The sequence below is a fragment of the Ambystoma mexicanum genome, chromosome 2q, assembly GCF_040938575.1.
Source record: "Ambystoma mexicanum isolate Mex_15411 chromosome 2q, UKY_AmexF1_1, whole genome shotgun sequence".
Classification (NCBI taxonomy): Eukaryota; Metazoa; Chordata; class Amphibia; order Caudata; family Ambystomatidae; genus Ambystoma; species Ambystoma mexicanum.
The window spans coordinates 428,296,773-428,309,461 of record NC_090924.1 but is presented as its reverse complement, the minus strand read 5'-3'; the positions used below and the strand labels follow the sequence as shown (position 1 = coordinate 428,309,461).

Below are 12,689 nucleotides of genomic sequence, written 5' to 3'. Positions count from 1 at the left end.
TGCCAGAGGTGCGGGATGCCAGTGCTGGACCTGTTTGCTTTGCCCTTGGATGCTCAACAGCCCCAGTTTTGCTCCAGGTTCCCGTCTCATTGTCTTGGGGGGTGAATGCCTTGATGCTGGACTGTCTGAGGAGGCTACTTTATGCATTTCATCTGAATCTGCTGCTTCCCAAGGTACTGCTGAAGATTCGGGACTCTGTGTTGGAGGTGATTTTGGTGGCGCCAAGGTGCACCTGGTATCCACTTCTACTCAACCTGAGAGTTGCTCTGGGATGGTTCCTGCCCTCGTGCCTGCTCTGGATGGGGCTAGGGTCTTCTGCCTCTCAAATTCCGAAATGGGGAAGGCGGGTCTGTAAGTTGAGAGGCAGGGATTGCGCGGACAGAGCTTGACTCAATAGTTGGCGATGACGATACAGAAGTCCAGGTGGCCCTCGACTCCAAAAGTCTACGAGACACATTGGAGGAACTCTACACGGTGATGCGCCAGGAAGGCTTTGTGGGCTCTGCCCATGATTTTGCAGTTTCTGCAAGACGGCTGGGAAATGGGTCTGGCTCTAACATCCCTTAGTGCCCAGTGGGCGGTGATCCGGGCTGCTCATTTCTGGCTGTGAGCAATTAGTCTCACGGCTGTTGAAATGTTTCTGGCTATCAAGAACCATGATGTGTGCTAGGGTTCCTCTATGGGACCTTGCCCTAGTTTTGCAAGCTTTACAGGGTTCTCCATTTGAACCGGTGGAGTCGACCGACATCAGGTTTCTCAAGTAGAAAACAGTGTTCCTGGTGGCCATAACCTCAGCAAGGAAGCTGGAGGAAATTGGAAATTGTTCTGTACAGCTCAATTTCTGCATGTCCCCTCGGATTCCAAGGTTCTCAGGTGTGATCCAGGGTTCCATCCTAAAGTCATATCCAAGTTCCATCAGGCACAGGATTTTGTGCTTCTGTCCTTCTTTCCCAGTTCCATCTCTTCACAGCAGGAGTGGGGGCACAAATTGGATGTTAAAAGGGTCTGTCCTGGCTTACCTGGCTAGAACGTCCTCCTTTCAGCAATCGAACAGTTTGTACCATTTGGGGGTCCAAAACGGCTTGCTTGACAGTAACAGTACCTGTGCATAGCCGTTGGATTAGGCAGACTATTGCCTTGGTCTATTCTGGGGTGTAGGTTTCTTTACTGGCTTCCGTTCAAGGTCACTTTACTAGAGGCATGGCATACATGCCAACCCTCCCGATTTAGGCGGGAGACGCCCGATTTTTTAGGGAAAAATACTGCTATTTTTCACGTTCTCCCGCCTAAAATAATTATTTCCCCAATGCATTCCTACTGGGAAATTGTTGTATCCCTGTAGAAATCTCCCTCCCAGGCACATCAGAATGTTGGAATTTATGGCGCCATCTTGGGCTATGGTACGGGAAGTGCCGATTCAGGACATCAACAGGGTGGTGACACCTGGGCCGACCCGAATACGTTCACCAGACAATAGTGCCTCCATTTTCACATGCAGGGGTCTTCGTCCTTTGGGCAGGGGGTGTTTGAGTGCATGCACACATGGTGAAGGGTGATTTGTTGTGGTGTTTGGGACTAAAATTGGTGATCAGGTGTTGAAACTGCACGCTGGTTAATGGGTGTTTTTGTTTTCTTCGTGGGCCTCTTTTTCACTGCTGTCTTTGGTATGCCCCAATAGTAAGTACTCGGATGAGGAAGAAGGGTGTGGAGGTAATGACCCGGTTACTTACCAGTAATCTTCTTTACTCCTAGTCCAAAACTTCCTCATCACAGTACTTAGACCCTCCTGCCCGTCCTGATATGATGTGAAAAACGGCTTCCATGATGTGTTAGGAAGTATTTAACTAACATGGGAGGTAATGTACTCTCGGGGGAGGGGTGCAGTAGGTGTATTAGTACAAATATGGAATGGTTTCCTGAGATGACGGTCGGGACCTCGTGGGTACATACTGTGACGAGGAAGAGCACGACTAATTAAGATTACCGGTAAGTAACCGGATCATTACACCTGTACATTTGCATGGCACTCTTTGCCCGCCTCCCAAAAATAAATGTAATCCAGCGATCAGAGTTTGCAGCAGCACCTATTCAAATTCTTAATAGCTATGTAAACAGACTACACTTTAAACACCATGGAACTAGAAAGGGGACTGTTTAAAAGATAACTGTTAAATTTACGCTTCTCCTTTAAGAGTTTTTCATGGACTAAAAAAATGGCAACTGCCCTTCCCGAGAGTGAACGTGCACTGCAGCACACGTTTTTTTAGCAACAAAATATAATTTAGATTCTGGAGGGACTACCACCCACAGACGTGCTCTGCTGACCTCCCTTTCCCACAACCACTGACCTGGAAGGTGAAAAGAATTCATGGTGCGTATAAGTGTCCGCACACTCTCCGACCATCCAGGGGCCGCCATCTTGTCAAATGCTGACTGCGGCCACCAATTTGTCTTTTGACGTGCTTGCACTCAGTCAGTTTCCGGATGGTAAATAACACTCAAGTAAAAAAAGTAAAAAATACAGGTTCGGAGAACATATACATATTCAACTGGAGAAACAGCAGAAATTAGGCTTTGCCTCTACATCCATAAACACCAGTGAAATATTGAAACTGTCAGCAAGTTAAAGAAAGCAAAGAGGAAAACAATATTTATGTCACTGACTGACAGTTTATTACTGTATCGGATTCGGGAAAAAGTTGTTAGCACAGTCATTCAGGCTAATGGCGCAAATTTCAACAAAGGATTCAACTGCCACGATTTTATTGTGTCTATATGTTGCAATTTTACATTTGTAGTATTTTGTGTGTGTGCCAAACGGAATCCCACTATAGTGCACCAAGCATAGCAGACCTTGTGCTCGGATTAAAATGAAATCGGTTTAATATATTGCTGTTCATGCTGGCCTTTAGCCTAAACTAGGTACCATAGTACCCATCCATGTGCTGCTCAGTTTCTTGTTTACAGGACCAGAGAATTGCCTCCTGAGCTATCCTTCAGCTATTACCCTTGCATGGCTCACATGTTTTCCCTGCCACACCTGAGAAGGCCACCCAGTCCTCTTTTATGATATGTATATTTTTCCTGAATTTCCTATTGGAAAAATTACTAGTCCCAGAATCCAAAAGCAACAAATTGGACTTAGTGTCCTCCTGCCACATGGCCATGGGAAACGTGAGAGAGCAGGGTCCCTGCAAAAATACAGATTTGCCATACTTTGTTAAAGTTATGACTGGATTACTTGTTGGTAATCTTAATTACTTCTATTCTTCCTTGTTGGAGTACTTAATTTATGAGACACCCGCCTTTGACATGAAGATTACCGGAAAGCAGTTCAGCTATTACCGCCATGGCTCCCTTCCTTGTATCAGTACGTATGAGACGTATCCTAGGTAATCCCAATGGGGATGGCCTATGACAAGCCACATTGATAGTCTGCTTGCTTCACCTCCATCACCATCTTGTATTACAATGCGGCCAATAATTTTGACCCCCCAATTAGTCTGCAGTGTCCCACAAATGTATTAGGCCTCCCATCAAATTTCCTTTAGAGACACTACATGCACATTTGCCCTTTAGGCTACTATGCCCCTAATAGAGCTGCACTGAACGGACCCAGGAGGTTTTTGGCCTATCTCAGTAAACCATGGTTATGATAGAGTAAACTGGCTGATGGTAACCACTGATGCCTTTCTTCCTGTGCTCCATGTTCCAAAGGTTACCAGTAGGTTGTCCATTTTCCTGAAGGGCCCTGCCCTCTGTAAGTAGCAAAGTACCACCCTTTTGACTCCTAGGCAGTAGCAGTACTTTTCTTCTGTAGATGCTGGGTCTGGAATAAGACTGGGAGAACCACTTCCTTTGGCCGTTGAAACTTCAAGACTACCTTTGGTATGAAGGTATGATCACATCTTAATATTGGAGCATCTGACTGTATTCTTAAGTATGGGGTTCTACACATCAGGTCCCCTATCTCCCCCAACCTGCACGCTGAAGTAAGTGCATCCGGGAAGGTAGCCTTTAGTGATAATTACTTCATGTCAAACGTCTCTTCTAACAGAATCAGAGGAACCTCATACACTAATGCAGAGTGCCAATCCGATATATCATGGCGATCACCCCCCATGTGCCCAGTGCCTGAAATCTTGAAAAGGACCTGTTGACCTGAGCAGTCTATGGAGTGCCAATACATCCAGGGATGCTGAATCTTGGTATAAGTTCTGGAAGCTGCTGGGATGGAAAGCCATTTACATGGAGCTAGGCTGAGTTTGTGGGTCTTCACATTCTCTATTCCCCTAGTGGGTACTTCCTCTAAAATGCTCAGATATTTGTACACCTAAAGACCAATTCCATTGCTAGAGCCGCCAACAACCCTAGCTGGTTTGTATATGCCAATGCAGTGGAGTTGTCCGTCCTCCCCACTACTGCCTGATTGTTCACTTTCTCCTTGAATGCCCCCAAAAGCCAAGCACGTCTCAGCCAAATTCCTCCAACTGGATGACTGCTTTTTTCTTCATCAGATTACTTTTCTTGGCGATATAACCTTGCAGGGTTGCCCCCCCTGCCAGTATACGTTGCATCTTTAGTAAGAATGATTCATCGCAGGCTCTACACTCACTTTGAGATGGGCCATGCATCCCCAGCACAGGACATTGTCCTTCAGATTCCTATGTCTATGTAGAAGAATCTTGATCTTGAAGTCTTTGGACACAGGATCCCAAAAACCTGTACAGGTGTTTTATCAATAGTTTCAAGTAAAGTCGGCCCTACAGCACTCTAATGACACATGACGTCAAGTGCCCCTGGAATGTTAGCACCTCCCTGGATGTTGCTATGTTCTTCCTCAACATCCTGGCTAACAGCTTCTGCAGGCATATGTCCCAGTCCAGCAGAGGGTGTATGTGGTAATGAAGAGTTGGTGCCGATTCAGGTACGGACTAGGTTTATTCCGGGTAAGGCAAGACCCAACTCCAAGAGCCCATTCAACACTCTCTCACTCCTCTCCAACGGACGCAGCACCATCCCTCTCCTCTCGCCATATAACTGCTCCCTGCAATCAAAAGATGCAGGGCTCTTCACACAGCGAGCACAAGGAACTGCCCAGTGCACCATCCAGGTGGCACAAGGTCTAGTACCAACACATAAGTAATTACCACACCTTACGAAAACCAACCAACAGCAAAGTCTTTACATTTGGTGGCCACACTGCACAAACATTGGGGTATTCACAGAATCCATATGGTGTCAATTAAAGCTCCTGCCACTCTGATTGGAGCATGTTGCTGTTCGGCTTTGTTGCATTAGTAAAGCACCTCTGATGATGTGTTCACAAATCCGATGTGTCCTTTGGTTACCAACCTCCACTTGGGGAATAAACTACCATGCCATTCACTTCTTGTCTAGCACGGTTTGGGGTAGGGATTGGTATACAATCAACATCCTTCTCATGTTCATTACTCCTTACCGGATAAGCTGCACATCCTCTCCCATGACACCTCACTAACTGGCCTGGCTTTGGCTCCACTTGCTACCATCTTCAAGGATTACAGAGAGGCGCAGCTTCACCTCACTGATGAGGCCCAACAAGGCTGAAACACGTGTATGGGGTTGCTGTTGGTACTCTTGTTCAGAGAGGAATTGCCATAGCATTTCGGTGCTGGACTGCCCTAGTGGGCGGGACAAAGACTGATATGCAAATGGATATTTCCCATCTGTGAAAGGTACAGTGAGCAAAAAACATGTGCTGCAAACTCTCGTCTCGGAACAGGTTATCATGCCATGTTCTTTCTGGAGAGGAGTGCCTGCTACCTTTTTTGACATCTTCAAGGATTACTAGAGTCCTCACTACTTTGCACACTCTTTTCTTCTTACTCAACCCATGGTTCCTTATTCTGACAAATTCCCCTATTCTGAATCTTTCTCTACGAATGTTTCTCCTCTCCTCGCCCCATCGTTTACATCTGGCTTGACAATCTTCTACTTTCCTGAGATGTTCTTTACGATCTACACTTACAGGGGCCAACTCACACACTGGTGTTCTGTCTCTCAAACCAACAAATGACATGATGCCTGTACTAGAATGTAGTGTGGTGCAATACTCCCAAATGATGTCCCTCATGAGATCACTTGCATTAAGTTTGGATATAGGAGCTAACTGTAGAGTCCCTTTGATTTCTTAGATGTTTTGTCTAGGACAATACAACGCAGTGGTTTCATTCTTCACCTAAGCTGTCTCCAGAAACTTTGAATTCCCTTGATCTGAATTATACCCCATTATATCTGAGGAGTGTATACGGGAACCCCTTCTTCAAAGGAAACTTCTCTAAGAAACGTAGTGACTGACTTTGCTGTGGCATCTTGAGGGCAAGCCACATATGTCCAATTGGAATGGTAATCCATTAGAGCAAAGATGAATTTGCTGTCAGGGGGCATGCCTGCAATGGGTCCTACAACATCAAGGGCAATTTTCGACCAAGGAGCTAAGGGAAGTTGAACTGGTTGAAGAGGAACCGCTCTCTGTATGTGTATTATAACCACTTAATCTATTTCTGCATCCATCTTCGGCCACCAGTACCATTCTTGTACTCAGCGCTTAGTTAAAACTTCTCCCTATGTGTCATTGATTGGCAGTTTGTATAATTTGGGGACAAACTTTCTTTGGCGGTATCGCTTTCTCACCCCTAAATATTAGGTCTTTTCTATCCACAGTTCAGAATGTACTTGATGAAACTGCACTCATTTTCCAAGGTTGTGTAAGCTAGCCCGTAGTGATATATTTGTGAAATATCTGTAATTCTTCATCTTCTTCATAAGCCTTCTGCCATACATTTTGGCATATGGTGTATCCGATAGTTACTTGGGCCACTGCTGCCCATGAATCTTCTTCAGGATCATTACTGTTGGTATCACACAGAGGGAGACGGGGCAAGCAGTCTTCAACTACATTTGTTAGCCCAGGTGTCTAATGTATTCTCAAAATGTATTCTTGAAGTGTGAAGGCCCACCTGTTGATCCTGGGAGAATTCAAGCTTCCTTTCCCTGATAAAGCGAACATAGGTGGTTTGTGGTCTGTATGGATTGTGAAGGGAATTCCCCATAAAAAAAAAGTAAAGTGGGGGGGTGCTGTTGCGCACAACAAAAATGGCCGCCTAGATCCAGAGCTCCGTCCCGATTAACATCCGTGTTAAAAATATCCTGATTCAGAGCACCCCGCGGACAACAAAAAGGAGTAGAAAGCGTGACTAATGACCCTTGCAGTAAGCAGAAGAAATCCTGGGTGAAAAGGCTAAGGTAGAGAGATGTTACGGCGAGGAGAACTTCGGGCGGCAGAGGGAGGAGGCGTGAGCCGCATCCCAGTACCGTGAGAGACCAGGAGTGAGCCGCTGAGATTCTAGCCGGCTGACCATAGAGATCTGGAGGCCTAGCACGACGAATCGCTGAGGCCCGGACACAACTCCTTGAATGCGGAGAAGACCAGCTCAGTGAGATTACACATCGCACCACTCCTGCAGTGGACGAGGCGGAGGTCTGAATCGATCAAGAGAGGAGGCTCTGGAACAAAAACGTCCGATACATATTCGGACGGCACTTGAGATGCCCGGACCAAGGCTGACACGGGGGTGGCTGGAGAGAGGCCTTGAGCCACGCAGGAGACAGTGTTACCTGATCCTGATGTGTGGCGACCCGCAGCAGGAGCCGGGGTGAGGTTGCAACGAGGTAGGAACGCTGGGTTCGCGCATAACTTTCGGCTGGCTGCCCGTCTCTGCCTGGGGCCTGGTGGGGCGGCGGAAAACGCGGGGGCCCCCCCGAGCACCCCCTTGCCGACTTGGGCGTGAGCGGCAATCCTGAGACGGCTAACACAGCGTTGGAGCGAAGGCCCGCGCACCAGTGGGGGTGGAAGAAATAACAGACTGGTAGCGCGGTGCAGCAGCCCACCAACGGCCCGGAGCAATAAGCAACGGATCGTGGCAGCGTTTGTGGCCTATATTCTGAAGAGACGACCCAAATATCCGAGCAGGTGAACACTAGAAACTGAGTGTACAAATACTATAATACGTGGGAGAGCGCAACCCACTCATAAATAAACAGCAGGCGCAAGTGCTGACGCTGGTCATGCATCCCCTGGGCAAAGCACTGAAGGCGAGGGGAAAAGACTGTAAAAACAAGGATCATGCCTCTGGGGAACCAACATGATTGCACGGGGCACGAGAAACCCAAGCGCAGCACAAATAAACATCGAACCAAGCCAAGGTAAAGATACTTGAAGACTGATGAACACTAGGATTGGTGCAATCGCACAGCATAATATGTGGGAGAACACAACCCACTTGCAGCAGAACACGTAAATCTGAACGCAGCCCAAATAAACACCACATTATGTGGGAAAACAAAACACAAAGGCCTGCAAACAGAAGAAGCTCGTACTAACTTGGAAATTGAAACATCTGGACAAAAATACAGCAAAGGAAGTGTCACGGCAGGGAAAGAAAGAACCCGAACATCCCATAGCAAAAAATTGAAATACAGAAAACACCTGTTTAAGACTGCAACACAGAAACCTTCCAAACCCGCACGTGCAAAATAAAGAGTCTCATCCTACACAGGTGGGGGAAACAAAGGGATAGGCTGTGATAGTGACTGGGGATACCACACTCGCTGGCCACGAGGAAGTGGCCCTGCTGCGGACACAAGACACATTCTAAAGGTGCACGGCACGATCCCTTTTGAAGCACGATACCCCTGTACAACTAAAGGTTGCTCTCTGAAGAATCCCAAAACAGCCTTGAGAGGAGAACTCCCCCTACGAATCAAGGCCTAGAAACTCTGTAAAAGCTACCACACTTCATAAACACGACTGGTGGGAAAATACGCTAAATTCACTGGAGATTCCAGATCCGTAAATTGAAAGGGATCACACAAGAAGAACACGAACACCCGAGAAGATGTCAAAAGGGGCAGGGGCCAGGAAGAAAGGTCCAATGGACTAATTTACTAACAGCCAAACAGCAGACCCGGTGCCAGGTACACTGACCACTTCTAACACCCGGAATGAAGCGGATAGCGAAAACAGAGTTGACAGACTAACCACCATAGTCCAAAACGGATTCCTTGCGATAAACGTGAAACTAGACGATATAGTATCAACCATCGGATCGCTAAAGGCCAGGGTAGACAAAGAAAGCTCCAGAATTATGGAAGCGGAAGGCAGAATTAGCACCAATGAGGACACCATTGCTAACCACGACCAGGATATAACACAACTGAAAAATGATTTCATTAAAATACAAACTAAATACGAGGACCTCGAATCTCGTTCTAGGAGAAACAACATAAGGATTGTCGGTGTCTCTGAAAAATTTGGCAAAGGAGCAATGGAACAACAAGTTGAATCCCTCCTGCAGACTCTGTTCGGACCCGAGGCTTTCTCCGAACACTTCCTTGTAGAAAGAGCACACCGCACGCTTGCCCCAATGCCGAAACCCAGGACACCACCCCGCATGATCATAGCACGCCTCATCAATTACAGAAACAGGGATGCGATACTCAGGAAGGCTCGGGAACAAGGTACGCTGCACTATGAGGAGAACCGCATACACATATACCCAGACTTTGCAGCAGGAGTCCAGGCCAACCGACGATCCCATGAACCAGTGAAGAGGCTGCTAAGGTCACGGCAGGTCCAATATGCATTGATATTTCCAGCTAAAATGAGAATCCAGCACGGGGGAAGAGCACACTTTTTTGAAACTCCAGCAGCGGCCATGGCCTATGTAGAAGCTCATATACCCCTTCCCCGGAAGGCCGTAGACCGGATCAAAATGGCAGACCCCCCCCTGTGGCAGACTGACACGGTCCAGATATTTGATGGAACGGCGCAAATACTCTCCACAACGATGGAATTGAATAAAACAGACATACGCGGGGAGCACCGCATGTGAACAAGAAAGCTGGGCTGTGAGCCTGGAGCCGGCGGCCATGTGGCGATAACATGGCACCCCCAGGAGATCTCCAAGAGTTTGTAAGGCACAATCATCAAGTTGGGGCAGTTGATGGGGGTGGCGGGCAGGAGGGGTGGGGAAAGGAAGGACTGTTTCTTGAACTGGTAAAGTGTTGCAAACGTTTTTTCAATAATGGTCTAACAGATAATTGCGCTATGCATACTAAACAGTACTTTCACCAGTGCACAACAGTGCATAGATACAATGACGAGCAATGCCAGCAGGGGTAACGGGTTGAAGATTAAACTCCTGTCATGGAATGTTAGAGGCCTAAACAATCCCTCAAAGACCAGAAAGGTTGGAGCATATGTGAACAGACACTCCCCCCATGTAGTTATGCTACAAGAAACACACACACAGGGACCTAACAACGCAAACATACTTGCCTCCTGGGGTAAGCAGAGATACCACACAGAATACTGTACTCAAGCCCGAGGAGTCATAACGCTCCTACATCCATCGCTGGGATTCCGGAACAAAGGACACAAAATCGACCCCCAGGGTAGATATGTAATGGTATGGGGAGAGATGGCATAAAGATTAGTTGTACTAGTCAACACTTATGGTCCAAACATAGATAACCCAGACTTTTACCTCAGCATATTGGAATTACTGGCAACACTGGACACCTCTAGCATAATATGGGGTGGGGACTTCAATCTGGTGCTAGACTTAGAATTAGACAGATCCTCTAATGTCAGAAGGGCACAAACCAAGGCATCCATTGCACTAGACCAGATCATGCCACAATTGACATTGAGAGACGCATGGAGAGCATTGCACCCTTGCACGAGAGAATGTACATATTACTTGAGTGTACACGACTCGGAATTGCGCATCGATTATTGGTTACTGTCTGAGGATGTGCTGAGCGGACTTGAGAACTGCGAAATACATCCTCGAACACTGTCAGGCCATTCCCCGGTATCCCTGGATCTAATATTTAGGAATGCCCCAAAACCATAAAAGAAATGGAGAATGCCAGCAAACATACTTAAAGATCCTAATGTGACTGAATCACTACACATAGAAATGGAAGAATTCTTTAATAATAACGTGGGGACGGTAGATAGATACTCAACACTCTTGGAGACGTTCAAGGCCTCGCTGAGGTCAGTGTGACGTGAACTAGCCGAGACGGAGACACAACTCCGTAATTTGGAAAATTCATATAGTGAAACCCGAAATACAGACACCCTAGCAGAGATAAACCAACTGCTAAAAGATTTTGACAGGCTGGCCACGAGGGAAGTACAATACATAGCAGCCCCAACCAGAGCACGCAGATATGGGGAAGGGAACAAGGCTGGAAGGGCCCTGGCCATCCTCATTAGAGCTGATCGCCAACACACTCCAATCACAAGCATCCAAGACAGGGAGGGCGTGGTTGTAACGGGGGGGTCGAGCCATAAACCACTAGTTCTTGAAGTTCTATCAAAGACTATATTCAAATAATGATAAGAAAACAATACCAGAAATACAAACATACTTAGATGGCCTGGAATTCCCAACACTCCCATTAGAAGCTAAAATGGCCCTTGAAAGCCAGATTACTGAGGAAGAAATCACAGAAGCTATAAAAGCATTGAGTTCGGGGAAGGCCCCGGGGTCCGATGGGTTGGGGGTGGAATTATATAAGGAATTCGGAAAAGAACTGGTCCCAATCATGTTGAAGGTATGGGACGAGGCATTGGAATTAAATGAACTCCCTGAGTCTATGCGAGAAGCAATAATAACAGTGTTGCCAAAACCCTGCCGCCCTCCGCAGGACATATCATCGTATAGGCCACTGTCACTCATAAACGTGGATGCCAAGGTGTTCGCGAAGGTGTTGGCGAACAGGTTATTACCAAACATGCCGACCCTGATCCATCCCGATCAGAACGGATTCATCCCCACAAGATCCACAGCTTTGAATGTACGTAGGCTGTTCGCAATAATGGCGCAGATAAATCCAGAAGCGCAGGCTGTGGCGATATTCCTGGACGCCAAGAAGATTAGGAATGGGCCCCAATTTCATCAAGTATGTTAAATTACTGTACACAAAAACAGGGGCGAGAGTGCTCACGAACAATTCGATCTCTGATCTATTTACACTGGGCAGGGGTACCAGGCAGGGCTGCCCATTCTCACCAATATTATTTGCATTAACCATCGAAACCCATAGCTATAATGGTCCGACTAAAACATGGAGATAGGGGAATACGAATGTCAGGCCCGCCCCAGTCGATCTTGCTATATGCGGATGATACTTTATTGTATGTCTGGGACCCTGACACCAACATGGCACCCCTAATGCAAGACATATATAAATTTGCCAACTACTCAGGATACAAAATAAATAATGAGAAATCAGAAATCCTCCTGCTGATGCCACACACCATATGCCCGATGACAACGGAGAACCTCAAATGGGCAACCGGACCCATACGATACTTAGGTATAATGATATCCCGAGACAGGCAGACACTACACGGATAACTATGAACAAATTATACAAGTGCTCAACGTAAAGTTTCAAACATGGGCTAAGCTGCCTATATCCTTAAATGGCTGGGTTGCTATCCTTAAGATGGTGGTTCTCCCCAAATGGCTCTACTTGTTTGTAAATATACCAATATGGCTGGGTAGAACCTTCTTTGAAAAAATAAGAGCAATGGCAGTGACATTTGAGTGGAACGGGAAGACCCCTAG

At 46.9% G+C, this 12,689-nt stretch overlaps 1 protein-coding gene across 4 annotated transcripts in view; it reads right to left on the bottom strand.

Moving 5' to 3' along the window:
• Positions 1–2,459, bottom strand: part of LOC138569469 (uncharacterized) — a 442,006-nt gene extending 439,547 nt beyond the window's left edge. For 2 of the 4 annotated variants that reach the window (XM_069647461.1, XM_069647462.1), the window contains exon 1: positions 2,349–2,459. In XM_069647461.1, coding sequence (XP_069503562.1) covers positions 2,349–2,418 — 70 coding nt within the window. In that variant the 5' untranslated portion in view covers positions 2,419–2,459. The remainder of the gene's footprint in view (positions 1–2,348) is intronic. The other 2 variants (XM_069647459.1, XM_069647460.1) reach the window with 2 other exon arrangements.
• Between the last annotated feature and the right edge of the window lie 10,230 nt (positions 2,460–12,689).